At 39.5% G+C, this 22,086-nt stretch overlaps 1 protein-coding gene across 2 annotated transcripts in view; it reads right to left on the reverse strand.

Annotated features, from left to right (window-relative positions):
- The window catches only part of TAX1BP1 (Tax1 binding protein 1), an 83,871-nt gene that overhangs the window by 38,265 nt on the left and 23,520 nt on the right, over window positions 1–22,086 (reverse strand). For both annotated transcript variants that reach the window (XM_014521232.2, XM_014521233.2), the window contains 2 exons: window positions 19,883–20,070; window positions 17,906–18,064 (listed from right to left, as the gene is read on the reverse strand). In XM_014521232.2, coding sequence (XP_014376718.1) covers window positions 17,906–18,064; window positions 19,883–20,070 — 347 coding nt within the window. The remainder of the gene's footprint in view (window positions 1–17,905; window positions 18,065–19,882; window positions 20,071–22,086) is intronic.

Below are 22,086 nucleotides of genomic sequence, written 5' to 3' on the forward strand. Positions count from 1 at the left end.
GGGGAGCGGGCCTGAGGCCTCCAGCTAGGAAGGACAAAGCAGGACCAGAATGCTGTTCCAAGAAACGTATTGCCCAAGAGCCAACTTAACCCTTTTCTGGCCCTGCAACTGCGGCAGTTTTACACAGTAAGCAAGGATCCAAAGCCTGGAGTGAGACAGTGGCTGCAGGGCCAGGGAACTACCTTGGCTCTTGATGGTAATATATACCTAACACCTCCTTTCACAGCAATCTCAACTCCATTCCATGCAGTCAGAGTCTCAAGCCACTCTGCTTCCATTCTGGTGCTTTCCTTTGCTGAGCACCCAGTGCTTGCATGCTGCATACAATGCTTGTGGCACACATGCTGCAGGGTGTCCACCCCTGTTATAAGTCATCCATCCATTAATATGTTGAGCACAGTACAACTTTAAGTGACTGAAGCAATACCTGCTGTGGGTCTCAGTATTGAGAGCAGGGAAAAACATGAAAGTGTCTAAGAGCACAAGAGGCTTCAGAAAGCATCTCCCCTGACCCATTAAATCATACACCAGAGCCCAACAGATTTCACAGATCAAGTATGGATATTTTGATACATTTGTTTTTCAGCAGTCAGTATTACATCTACACAGATCTTGTACAATGGTGCATCCAAGTGAGCCAATCACCAAACATTTGAAAAATGAAGAATGAAATCAGGGTACTGCCCAGGCACCACCATAAAGCTTCACAGCAAAGAAAATCCATGAGAACTTGGTAACAACACTGAAAGATGATGTCTTTTATACCATAGTAAAAACAGGAAGCCGTTTCCTCATCGAGCCTATTTGCCAGATGTGATCCCTTCAAGACTTATCTGCTCCCAAAATGGAAAGTAGACACTTGTAGAAAGAGTTTCGGTGACAATAATGAAGTGACTGCAGCAATCAAGACAGTCCTGGACACAGAGGACAAAGACTTCTAAAAGATGGGCTTAGCCAAGGTGTAGCTGCACTGTTATCAAGTGCATGAACCAGAATTGTAACAAAGCAGTTAGGCACCCAGGGAAGCTGCCACACAGCGACTGTGAGGCTGTAGGAGCAGCTGTATCGCTGCCCACCCCCTCAACTGCAACAGGGATGCTGCCCTGGTCTCCCCACTAGTTACATCACTCATATCAAACTCATACGACTGTACCAAAAAAAGAGAAATCAGAGTAAAAAACTTTCTGCATACTCCCCCCAGAGTGAAAATGGAGTGAAGTGAGACAATTTTATATGGTTACTACTTCCCTTTCAAAATTCAGTTGCGCTCAGCTTCATAAACAACTTCATAAGCAGTATGAATCTAAGTGTTAAAAGGGAAGTGATAAACTGACCATTACAGCAATACCTACATTTTTACGTACACACAGGCATAATTCTCCTCCTCCTCCCACCTTACAGTAAGAAGATTAAAGTACAAGTCCATCAACTCAATTTTGGGCTTAATGTCCTCAGTCAACAAAACTGTATTGTTGCGTTAGGAGAAATATATTAGTCAGAGTTCAAGGAGAATCAGTGTTGGCTCAATTCCAAGTTAACTAACTACGTTTTAAGTACAATAAAATATAATGAGGACTGCTTTTACTCATTAATTGTCAAAAATCTGCTGTGAGCAAATGTAATTAAACTTTACTTTTACAAGCAACTAGCAGAGTTTTAAGCATTATGATTTTTTTCATGGGGGATGCAAGGGTGGCAAATATATTTGATGTCTAAGTTGTTTCCTCATGACCACAATATTTCACCAAATAGTGTTTAAATTTCCGTGGTATGTCCAGCTTAATTTAAACAAATAGAACAACTCCATTGGACAGTTCTAAGACACTTTAAACTCTTCACAATCTCCAGTATTTGTGGTTTAAAAAACACGCTACACTAAGTATTTTTTTTTTTTTTTTTTAAGTAATTCGGAATGCATTATTAGGTGAAAACTAGTTTTGGAGAAAAAACAAAATGAATAATGCAGAAGCTTCCACACATTTTCTTAATTTTTTTTTTCTTTTTACACCAAAAGGTATGTCATTCTGAAGGTAGCCTATTTTAATTAAAAATAAGCTTGTTGATTAAACTTAGTATATACCTAGCAGCAACACCACATATTACAGCTGCTAGCCTTTCGCTTGGTTAGTGGAAACTAAGTGAGATCATAACTATTTGCCAAAACTATTTGGAAAGTCTGGTACAGTGGAGCCCATGTCAATGCATGCTTGTTTCTCCCCGCTCCCCTCCTCCCACCCCCAGTATAACACTTTGCATCCCTGCTGTAATTCTATTTCCTTCATCCAGAACTTAAATCTAACCATTATGTATACCAAAGTGTACAAAGAGCTAAAATGGGTTGCTAGAATTAAAAGAATTAATAGCCTGGTATTAAATGCAAAAAAAGTCTGTAGTGAAAACATCTTAAATAATGCCTGTCAGGGCTGAGAAGGAAGGGGAAAAAAAATGTTCAACAATCTGCTGTTAGTTTGCTGAACTGAAAAGGCATTACAACTGGTGCTGTTAAGCCAGTCATTCTAAAAAGGGGCAAGGTATTAAAATGTAAAGGTTCCACACTGAACAGATTCTCACCCAATAAACTTGTTTAGAAATAGACAGTCTACAGTTTGGTTTTTTTTGTTTGTGGTTTGTTTGGGGTTTTTTGTTTTTTTTTTTTTTTGGGGGGGGGGGGGGGAGGAGGGAGAAGTGTTTAACTTTTAAAAAGGATCTGTTATTCCACAGTATCTTTAGCAACCCAATTTAGATGCACTATACCTAGTCCAATATACACTATATAAGAAAATATATCTGTAATTAAAGAGCAATATGTATTACTTTAATTACAAATAAGAGCACATTATTAGAACTTTTTAAACTAACAGATAAGTGCAAATGTCTATTTGTTCTCCATAGCATTCCATATTAATAGCCAGTTAAGCACAGTAGTTACCATGCATCTAATAAATGCAGATCCATCATGAAAAAGTACTTTCAAACACTCAACTGAAGGGATAACAAAAAACTCAGACAAAAAGCTACTAAAAATCTAGCTAAAATCAAAGACAACAAAAATGTAAAGATGACTAACACACGCCCTAAAGTTCATTTTCCCTATGATCTCGGGAATGCATGAACACTTTAACTTTTGACTTTAAAATGGTGGGGAGAGGTACCAATTCTGCTCATCATCGTGTCAAGTTCCCTTGTGTCTGCAAAAATGGGCAGCTGAACAGGGAAGGAGTCAACAATGGAATACAGTGGGAAGAATGAATGAATAAATAAAGATTTTGGCTATTTTTTTTAATTCAATGGTATTTTTAAAGCAAGAGTACTAAAGCCTCTCACCTTTTATACATATTAACTGTTCTTTGCATCTGTGACTATGAAGAATAGTTTGGGGGTTTTTTATTTCAGTTTTGGAAAGGCGGCGTTACTGCTCACTGTTGGGAAGACAGGTCTATGACCATCAAATGCAACTTTAGGCCAGTGATTTTCAACCAGGGTGCAATGACACACTGAGATCCTTTCAAGGATCCAGGTGCCACACACAACTAGGTTTATAAACACGAGTCACAAGATAAACCTACTGATTTCAAATACAAATCCATAACTGCAGTCTTCCCAAATTCTCTGCAACAGAAAAAAAATGCTCTATTATATTTCTGTAGTAAAAAACAAGTTAAAACAGACATGGAATTTTCCAGGGGTGCCTCAAGCCTCAAAAGATTGAGAACTATTACTTTAAGCAAATGAAGCCTAAGCCTACAGATGCAAAGCTATTGCTGCATCTAGTGCAAAGTCTGCCTGAACAGTACATAAAAAAAATCATGCCATGCTGGGCTCTAATGGTACATGAACCATCAAGAGCCTGTCTCCACCTGTTCTAGAGCACCTCCATTTGCCAGCATCTACAAGTGCGCCAGGACATACACCAGTGAGGCTGCTCCAAGATTATCCTCAGTGGCTGCTTCCAAACACCCTGGAGATCAGTGCCTCAAGAGAAGGTTCACTGGCTTCACCAACCTGGGGCCATACATAAAGGCAAGGGCATGCCCTGGAACATGGAGTGCCCAAACCAGGATAGGCCAGTGTTATGGTATAGCCAAATCCTGAAATACTCATTAATTGCGAATTTGGGTTCATCCCAAGTTTGGGTCACACCAAAACCATAATTAAAATGCCATAACCCATGATTTCGTTTCTTTTTCAAATATAATCCCTCCCCTACCCCCCCCAGAATACTCTTTCATTTGCAAATGGAGTTGCTGTAAAATATTCAAATTCATAATTTTCAGAGATAATACATTTGTGGTTTAAAAAGCAGATAACCATGTTATGCAAGTTTTAGTGGAAAAACTAATTAATGAGAAAAGTAGCAGAAATTTCCTTCCTTGCCAACTGATACGCATACACGTGGCCCAAAACCATCCTTAATAAGTAGCATTATTTTACATACATGCATTTTACACTGTAAAGGGAATGCATGGTACAATATTGCAGTTTTCAAATAATTAAGCTTTATACATTCCACCTCTGCCACTGTTTTGCAGCGTGACATCAGGCAAGCCAGCTTCAACACTTGATTCATGTATTTTAGAACTGGAGTAACAAAGCATATCCACTTTCTAAAGCAATGTGCCATCCATGGATAGAAAGCACCTTTGAAAATGTTAAATATTCTAGTCACATTTCTTTATGTTAAAGTGGTATGGGAGAAGATTAAAACCTAAATCAAGCAACTTACAGCTAAAAGGCCAATCCAAAAGCACAAGAAATTTACACGGTAAATATAATAACCATCAGAAGAATCTTTTAGGTGTATGGTTCCTCTGAATATAATAAATGTCAAGGGAACATATTTGCTATATACAAATGTAAGGAGGGGTCCAGATGCCTTACCCACTGAACTGTTTACAGACTACCCCACTGACATCATAATCACTTTCATGGAAGTGGATGAAACATGGCTGATATCACATACTGTCCACAGGCCCTTAGAGGGTAAGGTATAAATAGAACATCATAACATCACAAATTATACCCATGTATGCTCACAGAACTCTCAACATTTAAAAGATTTTGAACAGAAGCCTGCAAAAATTTGTTTCAGAGTAAAAATTTAACCACTAACAAGTGAATGGTACCAAGTCATTTAAATAAATACATAATTATATGCACTGAATGTGTATGTAAAAGGTCATGTTTTTATAGGGGTCAAAATATTGCTTTAAAAAAAAAAAAAAAAAAAAAACCACAACAACAACAACCTGTCCCCTAAATTCCATATGTTCTCTATCTCGGAGACGCATCAGATTTATACCATATATGTAGTTTGTTCTGTTTGTTTTAAAATCATGCCTTGCAAACAAATTGAGATTAAAGGAAAATAATTTGTTTCTGGTAATGGTTGTAAAATTAGACTAACCAAAGATTTTGAAAATGAGAGTCAGCTGACAACGAAACTACAGAAAACTCAGCTACATTTTCCCATGATTCTTAAATTGTCACAGCAGTAAAAATGTTGGTGTGTAAAGCAAGCAGATACAAATCTGGAAAATACCCCAAATGATCTCTTATCAAAGAAAGGATTCCTTAACACACTTAAAAGATTACTCAAAGACAATATTTGCACCTCCAAATCTAAAAAAAATATATAGTGAAAACTAAGACATATCCTTACTGTATCTATTGTTCAAAATTCTAAGAAAATAAGCAATTGAATGTAACATGGTGAACTATGAAGGCAACACAGACATACTTTTTGGAAAAAACTGTAAAATATATAGCATATTTCAATCTTGACTATCTAAAAATAGATTCAAGAAACAATTCTGCAAATAATAATGAATAATTTTGTTTGCAAGTAGTTAGTTTTGATATGGGATTACTTATTCTTGTGTTTGTGGAATGGTGTTGAGACACCGAACATATATTTACAGAAAAAAATATTAATTATAATTTTGCAGCACTGGCTTATTTCACAATATATTAATTTTTACGTCATTTTCACAGAAAATGGCAACTTTTTGCTTGCAACTCACCTTGTGGATAAAGATGAAGTAAAGTACACAAACTTCAATTATCTGTATGCTTTAAGAATATCTGCAAAATCTGTGCTTCTACTAACCAAGAAAAACTGTTCACCTAATCAGTTTAGACAAATAAATGCTCCGGCAATATCAATTAAAATATTTATAGGTAGTCATACAGGGTCCTCTCTTCATAAGGAGATTTATAGCACCTATGGGGGAAATTCTTGGTGCCAAGATAAGTAAATTCTAGAGGTTTTGGTTTTTTTTCCTCATTTGTTTATTTAAATGCTTTATTAAAAACTTTTAAACAAAAGTCTCAAGAAAAGTTCCATTTTTTAAAAAAGATCATTTTTAAAAAGCATATAATATGGTAATATGAGACAGAAAATATAAAATATTGCTTAATTCTTGTACTTTATTCATGCCTATGGAGCTGAAAGACATGCTTGCACTGCATACTGATCACACAGCACAACTAACAAGGTTCTCCCTGTCATTTTCCAGCTAAAGGAACTCTTCTAATAAACCAGCAATGAAAGCCAACTTAAATGAATCTGTGATATTTGAATTTGACTGTTAAATGAATAAAGTTATTGTGCAGATCAACTCTGTAGAACCTGGATCTATACCGCTTCCTTGTTAATAATTAATACCTGTTAAAGAAATAAATAGGCTGAATAAAAAAAAAATACATTTATGAAACGGTGAAATGAATTTTTTAAGACCTGTTTAAAGAACAAATTTATTAAATCAATAAATCTGCCTGTGATTCAATTTATATCAATATTGTATACATGGAAGCATTTTCTAAATGCTTACAGGTTAAAAGACTTACGGTTAAAGGAACATATTTACTGTACACCAAAGTTACATATTTGAAAGAGCTAACAGACTATATGTAAGAGTTGTCAATACAGAACCTAATTCATTAGCACTATCTAACCACTAGAGGGAGACATATGACCACATAAGACTCAGACTTGCAAGATCTAACCTTTGATGTGTATAGCTAGTTAAAATTGCAAAATCAGTTTTTAAGACTGAATGGCAGGCTAACTGTTATTAAGGCTGAGACACTGACCACAGCATGTTTCTTGTGCCAAGGCACAGAAATATTAAGTGTTGCAATAAAAGGCTAGGGTAAGAATGCCACAGAGCCAGGGTCAATAAAGTAAATTGAAGGCAAGCAAACAGCCAAAATAGGAAATAGCTTTTCTAGTTTTATTAACATGTTACATCTAATTTCCTTTAGTTCAGATAAAATTAAATTTTAAAGAAAAAAAATAAAAGAGTTCTAATAGTAGTGATCTGCCCTCAACTACTAGATCTTGCAATCTCATATGAAAGGAGGGCAAATACAACAACAAATAAGAGGACTGAGTGGGGAACTGGTAGGAAAGCCTTGGTTATCTAAAAATTCTGTAAGCCCTTCCAATGAATATTATATTTGAAAAATTCCAAAGAAGTAGAGAAGATACCATTTTACCTAATCATTTGGATATAGTAGCCAGTCACTATGTAAATCTGTGCTGCTGTACAACAGCACATATTAAAATGCAATACTATTGTGCTATGTCAGCCAGTGTGCTATGGGTGATATTAATTAAAAAATTTTAAACAGGGATTTGTGTAGGAAGAACCCGGTATAATTTGGAGATATTTCCAATGATATAGGGTAGGGGAGGGGAGGGGTGGGCAAAATATGGCCCACAGTCTGCATTCGGCCTGCGAGGCCATTCTATCCAGCCCACGGGGCCCCTAAACAAATTGGGAAAATTAATATTTCTCTGCCCTTGATACCTGTAAAAAAAATGACAGGAAACAAGGGCAGTAGGACCCATGGGAAGCCCAGCAGGCTCCAACAACAGGGGGGCCCGCCTGGCCCCGCCTCCTAGCTGGAAGCCCCTGTTGGGGTTTCTGGGCTGAGAGCACACGGCTGCCCCGGCGTGGGAAGCTCAGGTAACTGTGGGGGGGACCCCGGGCAGGGGGAAGCAGCTCCTCCCCACCCAAGCCCAGTGCCCCACGTTGCAGCTGCTTGCAGCCCACATGCGGTTGCCTGTGCCCACTCCGGACAACCCCATGAGGGCTGTGAGCACCTGCAGCACGGGGCATGGGCCACTTCCCCCTCGCGCTCAGCTTTTCCCTGGGCTCCTTCCCTGCATGGAGAAAAGCAGCCCCTCCCCCACCCCATGGCCGGCCCCTGCACTGCAGGTGCTCGCAGGCCACACGGGGCTGTCCAGAACAGGCACAGGCAGCCCCAGGCAGGCTGCGAGCAGCTGCAGCGAGGGGCACCAGGCATGGGGCGGAGAGGGGCTGCTTTCTCCCCCCAACCCTGCACTCAGCACCCACCTTGTAACCCAGCTCCACTGCCAGGCTGGCAGTGGGGCGGGTTACAGGCTCCAGCCTGGGGCTGCCTGTGCCTGCTTTGGACAGCCCCATGTGGGCTGCGAGCGCCTGCAATGTGGGGCGCCAGCCATGGGGCCGGTGAAGGGCCATTTTTCCTCATGCTCAGCACCAGCTTCCCTGTGCACTGCCTCCCGCCTGTACTGTGGGGCTGGGGGCACTGGGTGTGAGCAGGTGGCGAGCCAGGGGGAGCACAGGGCCCGCACCAGTGTCCCAGGGCCAATGCCGGCGGGGCCCAGAACAGGGTGGCAGGAGCGCGGGGGCCCAGCCAGCAGGGACTCTATGGAGCCGGGCCAGCTCCCCCCTCCCTGCTGGTGGAGCCCAGCCCATCCCCACGGACCCCTGCCGGCCTGCACCCCGCTTTGGGCCCCACCAGTGCTGGCCCTGGGATGTTGGTCCCAAGATAGTGACCAGGGGGCGGGGCACCTGTCAAGGGGCGGGGCTACCCATGTGGCCCTTGACAGCATGCCAAAACTGGGTAAGCGGCCCTCCGCTCAAAATAACTGCCCGCACCTGGGGTAGGGCATACCCCTGAAGAGCAGGTGTAACCAATATTACAAACCTTTACTTTCTATGCAGCCAACTTCATGCCACTGATTAAGTCCACAGACAGCTATGCTGGCATGAGAGAATGCAGAGGCTACACTTTGTTCCACAACAGACACCAAGCATTTCTGGCAAGATTCTCACACACAGGAATCCTCCTACTGTCCTCTTACTCAAGCGGCCTCTGAAAATCCAAATCTCTCCCTATGCTGACAATTTGGAAAGTACTGCAGTATTGGAACTTCTATTAAAATAACTACTTGTGAGAAAGAAAAGAAAAAGAACCAATTCCTGCTACGTCTCCCTTACTTCTTTAATACAAGTCGCATGCTTAATTAAAAACAGAGCACTAATGACTTTTTAAAATTTATACAAACACTAAGGAAAGTATGCTAGAAAGTCTTTTATTATGCCAAAGGTAACTGTAAGCACAGAGATACAACAGAAAGACATATGCTTAATGAATGACAAGCGATAGCAAGAACCAAGTCATTAGTTACATTATTTCAAGAATTAGTCATTCAATACCTATTGAAAATACTTCCATAGCCAATTTGTGCCGTCTTAGAAGGTAATGAGTTAAGATTCGGCATAAAACATTACAATAACTTTCTGAAATACACTGCACTAGTATTTCCAATAATGCAAAGTAGTATGAAAAATGAGTCTCACTACAACATACGCAAATAGAATTTGGAAACATGCAAGAGTAACCTGGGAAAATGTTAACAGGGTGAGCTTTCCTTTTCTCAAGAATCTTAAGCTTAGCATAACACATTACCATAAGTACAAAGCATAGATCACGGCATTTTGATAACTGAATTAATGTAAAATGCATATACTTTGTTTTATCTTTCTGTAGCAATATAAATGAAAAAATGGCAGATTTTATGTTGAAGCCTACTAAATTATAAAGCAATGGTGCAGATACTACTTAGAAATACTAAAGTTAGATAAACTTTATAGAAATGTAAAGAAGATTCAAATCTGGCTTTAGAGAAACAAAAAGAAAGCCACCTAATCTTTAAGGTACCACATGAGGCTAAGAGCGATAAAATGTTTCAGCATCTCCAGGAACAACTCTACAGCTTCACGCCTGGCAAATATTTGTTTCCACTAAAAATCTGGATAGGAAAGGCCTTTTTTAATTATTAATTCTAAAACTAACAGTAGCATAGCATATGCAGACTTTTGGTTTGCTAAGTAACAGTTTCCTAAAGCAATTAGGAATAGCTGTTTGAAGTAAGAGATATACACACAAACAAGCCCTTTTCAAAATTAGGGATATCTAAACCTTCATAGTACCAAGAACACGTACATGTTCTTATAGTCAATTTGTCAGTGAAAAAAAATACATAACAGGCCTGATTAACTTGTTTTACATAGGATCTTCCAGATAAACAGCTTCTTAAAAGCCTACTAAGATGGAGAGAGGAATTAATAGGGCATAGAAGAAAAGAGGATTTCAAGTTAAAGAATTCATGAGGGAAAGATGCAAGAAAGCTGATCAAGAGAGTAAGGGTTTTAGAAAAGGAAAGTTCACCCACTGCAATAAGACTGGACAGAGATATAAGGCAGTGCTTGACTGAAGTAAACAGGAAAAAGGAAAAGGAACAGACATGGCATGTGAGGAAGGATGGTACAGACTTTATATATTTGTAAAAGACAGAAAGAGTCATTTAGACAACGAAATAATGGGAAAATCTTCTCATCATAAAGCCACTCTTCAGGAGTAATTCAAGGAAATGTGAAGTCTTTTTATGTCACTGTGTGAAATTTTGGCTGCTATAGGTAAACCACCTTCATTATTTATATAGTAATGTTAGAGAAAAATATTTAAATGCTTTATCAGTATATTTACAATTAAATCTGACGCTGCTTCATGTCCATTTCCAGCAACACAAATTCCTGCAACACCCTGCAAGTTCAGGCACAGTCCTAACAAATTGCTAAACAGTCTATCTGCACTAGTTGAATATTATGTGCAACTCATTTAATAAAAAGTAATTATGTGACTTTTTACACATTCACATCAAGACTTTCCGGAGGTCAGTGAAAGTTGCTGGTGCTCAGCACTTTTGAAGGTCATGCTTCTTACTGAGATGGCTAACTATGGATTCAACTTATCTTTATGGTCCAATTTTCGAAAACCACATTTAAAAGTATAAAATAAAAACACACAGAAATTGTGACAGTCTGCAGGAGTTGAAAGGAATACCAGAAAAAGAAAACAGTATCTGTTGGGAGGCTTCATCACCACCAGAAGTCAGAGAAGGGTGCTATTAAGAATTCTAAACAGAGGCAGGGAAGAGAGACACAAAGAAAAGCAGTTTGAAGCATATTCCACTACCAAGATTATTCCCTAGAACCATAAGAAGAAAGGGGCTCCTCTGAACCCCTCTAATGAGCAAGGACAATACATTATCTCCTGCTTCCAGGGCTTCTTTATGAAGCTAGGAGAGGAAGCTAGGAAAGGAATCAACACAGGCTCTCTTCCATCTCTGCCTCTCTGGAGAAAGAGAGAAAACATACAAGGAATAATGTGAACACTGGGGGTCTCTCCCAGGACCTTCTACAGCATTGGTTCTCAACCTTTTTAGACACAAGGCCCCCCCTGGAAAATGCCAGCTCTTAGTTTTCCCTTTTTTTTTTTTTTTTGACTACAGAAAAATACATCAATTCTTTTGTCGCAAAGAACTCAGAAATCTCAACAGATTAAAATATTTTCAATACTGTGCCTTCCTATTTGAAATCTCGGAGTTTGTCTTGTGAATTACATTTGTACCCCTAAACATGATAATGCTGCATGGCATCCCACATCACCCTTGAAAGGATCTCAAAGCATGCCAGAGGTGCTTAAGGTGAAATGAAAAATAATTCAGCCTAAGGAATTAAATGCTCTCTGCAGGATTAAAGCAACAAGGAGCTGAAGTTTATGGATGCCACAGTTGGATACCATAGTTTCCCCAGCACCTATCCATGGGTCCAGACACCATGACAACCTGCTGGCAAGGGCCAGCTTCTCTTCTCCAATTCCCAAACTTCTCTCTAGGGCTGAGAAGCACCAAAGTTTCCACAAGGAAAGTGTGAAAGGTTGGCCTGTTCCTTCAATCCTCCAAAATGCCATGTGGTGAAGTGACAACAAAGCTAATATTTCCTTCAGCTACTCAATATATGCAAGAGCTCAGAAACAATGGAGTTTGTTTGGCTAACAATGGAAACCCTCATAAATTTGGGAAAGAGCAATCCCCCTTTCGACTTCCTGTTTCCACCACAGAAAACAGCATCGCTCAACATGGCAGACAACCCTCAACGAGGTGTGTGGGGAAAAACAGCTTTAGGCAGCCACTTAAGTGGAAAGGTACAGTCCACCAGTTCTGATCATCTGACAAGAGAGATCAGGGCTCCTGTGTATTTTCCTCAGTGCCCAATCGAGACCCATACATTTCCCTGCTCTTTGTGAAAGCAGTATACAGAAGCAGAGCACAGAAAAACCACAACATTCTTAAAAGAAAGGAAAAAGATGTTTTGACATACTTACTACATGCAGTTGACACGTGCATGTGTATAAATGCCCTACAGGAACAGACAAATGTATATGTATAAATGCCCTATCTAACCAGACAGACAAACCTGCATATTTCTTTAAAAACAATCTATCTACTTTAGGGTAAAACTACAAGCACATACCACATTCACATGTACATCACTTTGTTACATGCAATACAGCTATAAACGCACTCCATTTATTCTACATTTTGGATGTCAAAATTGTTCTATGTGGTTTTATAAAAGACAGCTGAATTAATGGATTGCTTAGGTTTATTACCTGCTTCCCTCAAAACTTGTCCAGCCACACTGACCTGCTTATTTAACTAATCTTGTTGTAAACCACAGAAAAAAAAAATACAACCCAGTTATTGCTATTAAACTGAGTACAGTGCAGCTGTTGTCCAAAAATAATTTTAAGTCATCCTTTAACTCCTTGCATATGTTCTTAAATCAAAGATAACTCACATATTAGACTCCACTCGTAAGTATGATTATATGATTATTATCCCAGCACTGAATGAAATCTTTAGAAAAACAGCATCTTTCGGTTTCAAAATACTGGACAGAAAGTGCAACATATTACTATTTTAGTAAGTTCTCTGCTTAAGAACAAATTGTGTTGTTTTGACTAATTTGAAACCTGAATTAATAATACAAGTTCCTCAGATGTGTATATCATCTGTAATACTGAAGAAAAAAAAATGATATTGGAAACGCAATAAAAGGTCATAGTGGAGAAATTAACAGAATGCTAGCACAATAGAACTGGAAACTGAACGGGTATGGAAAACAGAAGTGAAAACAAAAATTAGAAAAACATTTCTTATCTAATCCTACTTCTGATGGGACCCAGCCTCACTCTCCAATCAAGGGAGTTGAGCTTTTTCTATTTCTAATATTTAGCACAGGACTCTTCTGCTGCAAAAAAAAAAAGCTTGTCAAAACTAAACCACAAACCAAAACTATTCATTCCTTCTTCTCTCCAGGTTATAGAATTATTACACACAATGGAAGGTTTTCATTGAACTAAATTAGAACAGGGTTTTACCCGTGTTTTAATAATGACAGGTGAGCAAAGGTTAGAAGAGAGGAAAAAAAACAAAACAAAACCAACCAACCCCCCCCCCCCAAACAAAAAAAAGCCCAACCCCTTTGAAGCAAACCCTATTCTGTACACTTTTTCACAGTTTAACCCTATCCATTCTGCCCAACTAAAGCGTCCGGTAAAATCCTGTTCGATAAGTGTTTTTTTTAAACTTTATGGGACTGGTGTGGATTGCACTCTTCAATACTGGCTCAATTATTTACTTGACATACTTCAAATACAAGAGTTAGACATTTTTATGGGGTCAACTGGCACAACAGGAGACAAAAAAGAAATTAGTAAGTTCTAGTGAAGTAGACATTTAGAAGAATAAAAGGTAGTTATAGATGCAAATTTAGAGGTAGTTATAGATGCAAATTTTTAATTGTGTGCATAATTGCATGAGCACACATTCCTATATACTTGCATGTGCTTTTGTGCATATAATTTGTGTGCACAAAAACAAAACCTGCATGCAATTTCCACTCAAAACAAATGGAAGCAAAGTTAATACCCATCTCCTCTTTTACCTCCTTGTGGAAGACTGTTCCCCACAGTATATTTTCCAGAGCAATTTAAGAACATGTGCTCTTGTCTTTTCTTTTTTATGAAGTCCACATCATAAATCTACTACATCACACCAGTACAAAAAAAATCACTTTAGAACTCCAATTCATTCAAGGTATAAGTTATACTGCCTTTCCCACTTCAGTGGCTTTTATTAAACAAAACAAAAAATCCCCTCATGTTCATATGCCACACACAGGTGTATTATTTACCACAGGTATGGACAAATGTACCTTTTAACTTTTGAAAAAGGGAGGGGGAACTTCCATCAGCTGTTATGATGCATCCAGTACATCTGCAAGATCCCCAGCAATAGAAGTTAGTTAAATCATTCTACCTTTGACCCCAAATGAAACAAACGTAATACAGCTGTTATATCTGCACACCCTACCTTGATAGCAATATAATTGTTAAGTCTGTTTATGCCCCATGGATTTCTTTAAATCCATCTCTGTTTCAATACATCTTCCCCTTAGCCTGGATGAGTGTAAGACAATAAATCTAATCTCCATATTAGTTTTAAAGCATCTTCTGCAATGAGCCCTGCATTAAAAGGGACTGCTAGATATCACAAGTTTTTTTTGAATGCCTCTGTTCTGTTTCATATTTTTATAACACATTATTTAAAGAACTTGAATTATGCCAGTAATATACATATAAAACACGGAAATAGAATTTGGAGTGTTTGTTTCTTGCCCTCTTTGCTATCTACTTCTTAGGCCTGCAGACAAACAGCATTCCCTCCTCAATGTTCATAATCCATCTGAATTTGCACAATCAGAAAATTCAGTGCATTTATTTCCTTTAATCATTAACAGAAGTGCTGAATATATTTTTTAATTACCATCTCTGCGGCATCACACTTAACATTTGAACGGGAAATTACGGACTAAGACATCATCCAGATGGACGGCCCTGGTTTAGAGTAACCGGTGGCCCTGAGGCCACGTGCAGCTCACAAGGGATTAAAATTTGCTGCGCCTGGGTTCCCACACAGCCACTGCTTCCTCTACTGGTTTGGCTGCAGCAACAGCCAACCAAGGTCTCCAGGCTCTCCCTCCCTCATCAGGCTTCCACTTCCTGCTCCTGCCCCAGCGAGCAGGGTGGCACTGCGCAGCCCACGGCTCTCGTGCAGTACGGCGTAGCAGAGGAGCCCACAGCTGGGGAAGCTGGGGTACCCACACAGCATGCAGCCCGGAGAGACCCTGGCTTATGCTGGTAGAACCCACAGGGTATGCAACCTCTGACCGCTTAGAACAGCGATTCTCAACCAGGGTGCCACAGGATTTTGTAGAATGCCACACAATATTAGCACTGTTAGGTGTACAAACATGACTTGTGTGATAAACCCAGAGATATCAAATAAGAACCCATAGTGGTAAAAACATTTTTACCTGTTGTGGTCTATGTTCTTTGCAAGAGAATTGCTTCCTTTTTTTCTCTAGTCAAAACAGGTGAAAACTAATAGCTGGCAAGTTCTGAGGGGTGTCTCAAGACTATCCAAGGGTGCCTTGAGTCTAAAAAGGTTGAGAACCACTGGCTTAGTAGTTGGACAGCCCTGGTCTAAACCAAGACTATGGATTATCATTTTATTACCTGGATTAACTCTTATAACCCCCATGTTTGTGTGAAGTGCTGCCAGTGGGGAGGTACAACTCTGCACCACCACTGCAGCTGCCGGGTGCTGGCCCCAGCCCCGTGTCTACTCCCCACCATAACCGCAGTAATCTGGGGGAGGGGGAGCACGTGCCCCGCACTGCATTGCCAATGGTCCCTCAGCACGTCAACTGCTTTATTTTTCTGTCTTATGCACCTTGCTTCTCTTAGTGGTCCCCCTCCTTTTTTTCCTTCCACCTTCTCTGCCATTTGTATTCTGATCACTGCGTTCTATTTAGAAGCTCTGCTTCCTGCAGTCCTTTCACAGCATCTGATGAAGCAAGCCTACTGCTTATGAAAGCCTGTGCTATACATCTGTGATTTAGTTGGCCTTTAATAGCAGCACTCAACATTCTTCCCTGGAAGGCCAGATGGTCAGTGCCCGGTCCATCTACAGGCCAGATCCAGCTAGCAGCTCTGATTTGGCACCCGGGGCAAGCATGGTGGGGCTCCATCCAGCAGTGTGGAGAGGGGCAGGAGGGAGCCTAGCCCCAATCTGACTGCACGGGGAGAAGGGAGCATGGGAATTTGGCAGCAGGGGAGGATGGCAGTATTAAATGGCGACTGCTGCCACACCACCAAATTTCCTAACCCACGGGGAGACCCAGAGCTCCATGAGCCATATTTGGTCTATAAGATTTAGGCCACGCATTTGGGCTGCAGGTCTATAAAATGCAAATCTATCTTGCCTTTTAAAGCTACCCCCAATTCAATGCATTGTCTTCATTACATTTTTTGTACAGTCCTCCATATTTTCAGTCCACATTTATATTCAAAACCAAATTTGGATGAGAAATTCTTTTCAGATATTTTACTGAAGTACCTCGATACCACAGTAGTCAACATATAAACAGATACCTAGTGCATATGATTTTATCCATTAAGTTCTCATCCTGCAACTATGTAATCATGCCCTTTAAGAATATGAAATCCATGGGATTATTTAAATGGTTTACATACATGCTTGAAGCTAAGGACATGTGTAAGCATTCAAATGACCACAATTTTCCACTTCCCAGCTCATCTTCTAAAGAGTTATTTATCTGTTACATTTTTTAACAAAAGCTTAAGTTAGATTCACTGGACAATAGTTGACAGATTGCAGCTTTTTCCATAATTCAAAATTGGTAAATTTTTATCCTCTGAATCTTTTGTGCCTGTCCATTTTATCATGACTTCTCCTAAGTAAATTGCAATTTTTAAGCAAAATCAATAGTAGAATCTCTCCTGACTACTGAATGTATACCATTCAGAACTGTTGATCTGTGCATTAACATTTCAGAAATGCTATGAACTACTTTTTTCCACCACTAAGTTATATCGCTGCTTCAAAGTTCTCTATATTATGTTTATTTTCCCAAAATAATAAAAAGCAATATATTTTAATAACTGATTAGGACTCTCTCTTGAGTATGTTGTTTCCTCCAAAATACATGTGAAGATGTATGTACTCCTAATTAATTTAATTAGCTTATCTGCTACGTGCATATTTCCTTGGCAAAGCTGGCCTAAACACACTTTAAATTTTTAAAGTTTTCTCTGCTATTCCTAATTTAATATCAGTGTCTTTTATTCTTAGATCTGACAAGCCCCTCAGAAAAGCCACCTCAACAACTTTTCATTCCTTCAATTTTTTTGCAACAGTACTGCCTGCTGAGACTTGAAGTTTCTCAATGACCAAAAATTTGATTTCCTCAAACCTTCTACTGCTGTGTCCTATGAACTTATTTCTTAGAAAGAATTAACTCAGAATATTTTCTTCATATATTATAGTAACACAAGCAAACTTTAAATTATCAACTAGTTTTCCCAGTCTGAACTCTACAATTAAATGTTAAACATCTGGTAACAATTGTTAATCGATTATCCTGCCAAGCCTGGTACCAAAAACCTGAAGTATTTTAACCATTTTACAACATAAAAGGAATAGTGGCGGAAGGTTAATAGGAACTGACCTATTCTAGTGTAAATGTCTATCCAACTGCTGAAGTTTTTTGATAGTCGATTTTCATCCAATTTAATTGGTTCTTGAAAAAAAGTGGATTACAGGCATTATGCGTCAGCTTTAATCAGTTATACAACTTACCTTTTGCTCTGTCTGCAGTTGGTCACATCTCTGCTTTTCATGGTTAAGTTCTTTTTCCAGTCTTTCAACTTGATCTCTCAGTTGTGTTGTTTCTTTTTCCAGAGAAGCAGTTATCTTTAACAACTCTTCTTTTTCTTTCATTGTTTTTTCGATTTTAAACTATAAAAACAGACGAAGCGTGTTCTAGCAGTTGTTTTTCCCCCATAATTCCTATCAAGCAACTATAAACTACTGTAATTCCTTTCCATTATGTCAGGCAAACAAGGGCATAATGAGCACAAGTGAAAAAAACGTGAGCATTCTTTGTTACCTCAGCTCACCATCTTCTCTTCCCTAAGTTTTTGAAATTCAGAAGCATCAGCTTAATTCAAATTAATATCCAATCACATTTTTAACTTGTATTTTAATTGTATTTTGCCGTATCTACCCTCGAGTTTGTGAAATTCTCTCTACCCTTGGTGAAGAACCATTGCTTTTAATACAAAGTTAACAACAGCTGAGGAGTTAAAATCTATCTAGCAGTATTCTTACCATTTCTCCACAAGAAAATTCCATAAAATCCTAAAAGTATGTACAACTAAAATGAAGGAGATGGTGAAACACAGACAAGAATTACAAGTAAAAATATTCTTTTTCTCTACCATCTTGGATACATATTGGATCAGAATGGCAATTTCTCCACCAAACAGCAAACAAGGAACAGAAGATTAGACAGGGATTCTTCACTGTATAACTTTTCCCACAGCCTTTGAAATCCCTAAACTACCAAGTATGTTTGTCTACATGTGAGTGTGTATATACTAAAATATAAGATGACCTGAATATAAGACAAACCCCAACCCAATAATTCAATTGTATATAAGGAAAATTTTAAAATTTGTTAGAATTTTCCAAGTACAGAATCTAAATACAGCAAAAGCTGTGTTATCCAGCACTTTATCAGCTAGAAAGCTCCACTAACCAGCATCCAAAGGACATGGCAAAAGCAAAACCAGAAGTTGCACTTCCAGTTTCACCACCGTGAGCCGAGTTCTTCTTCATCACTTCTTTGGCCCACGGCTTGGGGCAGATCAGCCTGAGCGGGGCAAAGCATCCTGCGCAGGGGCCCCCTCTCCCTGTCCCCTGGCACACTGGCCCTGAATATAAGATAAAAGGCTTTTTCCTCATGCTGATTGGAGGGGAATGGGGGAAGCCTGGAGCTTGGTCTTGTATATGGTAATTAAGGACAAGACATCTGAAGGCAAGTCAGAAACAAAAGCACAGGAAGATGCCAGATAGTTTTTAAGCCACTACACACACACAAACAAAGAAACTGCACTTTTCAACCTATAGAAGTAGAGACAAGTAAAATGTGTTAAATATTCATCAGCATATCTTCATTATAACAAACAAATCTATCTATTTAGTGGTTGTAAAGCAGAGGATAACAGAACACTACTTAAAGAAAATAAGACTCCTACTCATCTGCCAGGCATTTGAAATTTGATTTTCAGGCTATGCAGCTCTCCACAAATAGTGACATCCTTTTTATTTCTCTTCTGCTTTATCATTGGAGCACTTTCACATGGAACAGAGATATATTTTCAAAAAAGTGTGACAATGAATACTTTGGATCATGTATTCATTTGGAATGGAGGAAATAAGGGGGCAACAATCTATGTACTTTTTAATAGCATGCTCTCTGCCATGCTGACCTCGTAACGCAAAAGGTTGAAGGTCCAATGTTTCTGAGAGACTTTTACAGCATAATTTGTACCTTGTGATACTTATGAAATTTTCTGTATTTATTTTAAAAGCATCTTCTGCAATGAGTCCTGCACTAAAGACTGCTAAGCATCCTTTTTTGTTTTGTTTTTTAAACATTCTCTGTTCAGCTTCATAATTTTATAAAGAGTAATTCAAGTTCTTCAGAAAAAGCCAGAAATAAACATAACACAAGGATGTGGATAGTATTTTAGAATGTTTGTTGAAGCAAACCTCAAGAAGTCCAGCTTTAGTGGTCACCACCAACATATCAGAATTTCCTTCATCTTCCATGGTTAGCAATTCTTCAATAGGGGAAGAGGTTCGAAACTGAAAAGGAGTGCTTGCTCCACGGATCTCACCCTTATGGGTTACATAACAGAACTGGTAAAATTCTCCATCATCATTTGGTAGATAATATCCTTAAAAGGGATAAAAAAAACAACAACACACATTTCAGAAGCAGAACATGGAAAAACATTTAAAAGAAACAGAATATGTGAATAAGCTTATGAAAGTTCCTGTTGTACAATAAGCATTACAATTTATCTGTGCTAGTTTCAATTGCAGTAAGACCAACTGTGAATTATTAATTCATGTCTGATACCTTTGTTATGCACAAGACTGAAGGTTCATGTTTCTGAATATACCAAAAGTAATTTAAACTCATTTATACACAACATTTTGTATCCTGTGATGCTTACAAAACAATCTATGCATTTGTATTATTAAAAGATGCCTCAAATGGCTTAAAAATCCACATGTAAAGATTACTTGGGTAGTACAGTCATCCTCTCTGGAAGTTTGTGAGTGTATGTTAGAAAACCCTTAGCTGGGATGGTTTAGTCAGGGATGATCCTGCCTGAGCAGAGTTGGAATAGATGACTTCAAGAAATTTAATCTAGCTCTATGTTCCTATTGTTCCATATAAGACAAAATGCAACAGATAGCTACGGCTAGGGGAAGTACAAGGAAACAATGAGGTCATTTGGACAGCCGTTTCAGAGCACCACCAGCCTATGGTCCCTTGCTCCCAGATACGTGAAACCTAAGGTGACAAACTACATATAATTTTTAAACATGCCTGGAAAGAACACCGATATTCAAATTTTACAATCACCTACCTGAATTGCACTTTTTGAGACTAATCGAAAGCAGGGCTGGGAGAAAGCTCAAGTTTTAGCCAGTAAGTTTTTTGTAGTATAGACATAATTGTATTTTGCTATTTTAGGGGCTGAGGTTCAACAAGGAAAACTGAACCTGTAAGGATATAATCCACAAATTGCTGGAAGATTCTGATCAGGAATTTAAAAAAAAAAAACAAAAAAAAAAACAAAAAACCTACCTCCTACTTTTAGCCTAATGGCTGGTCATGGAGAACAAAAAGAAGCCCAGAAGATTTTTCTGGACTTTCTGAAAAGAGAATAAATCTTCTGTCTTTTACCCAATAAACTTTAATAATATTCATAGCTTGTGTCAGAAGTATTCGAGTTTAATTAATTCAATTTAGATACTGGAGATGCTGGGGAGGATGAAGCATCCCACAAGAGCGCAGGGGCGGTCCTCAGCACACTCGGCAGCAGACCCAGAAGTGGACCAGAAGCACTTCCAGGTCAGCCGGGGAGTGCGCTGGCAGGCCCCTCCGTGCACCTCCAGCCCTGCGACTGGTGCCTCCTGGGTCTGGGAGGGCACCCGGGGTCCCCCCACAGCCAACTGCTGAGCCAGGGAGGGCATGGGGGGGGGGCATCCCGCATGCTCGGTGGTGGACCCAGAAGTGGACCAGAAGTACTTCCGGGTCTGCCACCGAGCACGCAAGGTGCCCCCCACGCTCCTATGGGATGCTTGATCCACCTCACCATTGCAGCATTCACAAGCTGCGCCTCTTACCTCAAGGTATGTAGAAAAAACACTTAAAGCTGGGTCTATGGCCAAATCACCGATTCTCTGAATCGGCATCAAATCTTCAGATTCAGCCGCATCGAATCGGGGATAGTGATCCAAACCAATGAATTGAATCACTGTCCCCAGTTCAGGAATCCGATTCTGAATATGGCCCGTTTCACACACCCCTAGTAAATAAGCCCAGAGGGTTTCCCACTCCACATCTGTATACATGTGCCCTGGGTTGGGACCAGGCTCCCAGGCCTGTTATCCTGCAGGATCAGGAGCACCTGGAGAGTGCAGGCAGCCCCTGTCTACCTGTACTCTCTAGCCATGAACAAATAGGCATCTGCTGCAAAAAGGAGGCGCAAACTATTACCACAAATAATCCCAGGCACTCTTTTGGGCAAGATAAGAGGCATGGCCATGTTTGCTTGGCTTTTGTGCTGCCATAATCTTCATGGTGGCACAAGAGCAACGTCTGCTCGCAGTCTGGAAAATTTTCCCCAGCATTCAAGTTTCACTAAATAAGGGGGGGGGGGGGGGGGGGGGGGGAC

The sequence above is a fragment of the Alligator sinensis genome, unplaced genomic scaffold, assembly GCF_000455745.1.
Source record: "Alligator sinensis unplaced genomic scaffold, ASM45574v1 scaffold29_2, whole genome shotgun sequence".
NCBI lineage: Eukaryota > Metazoa > Chordata > Crocodylia > Alligatoridae > Alligator > Alligator sinensis.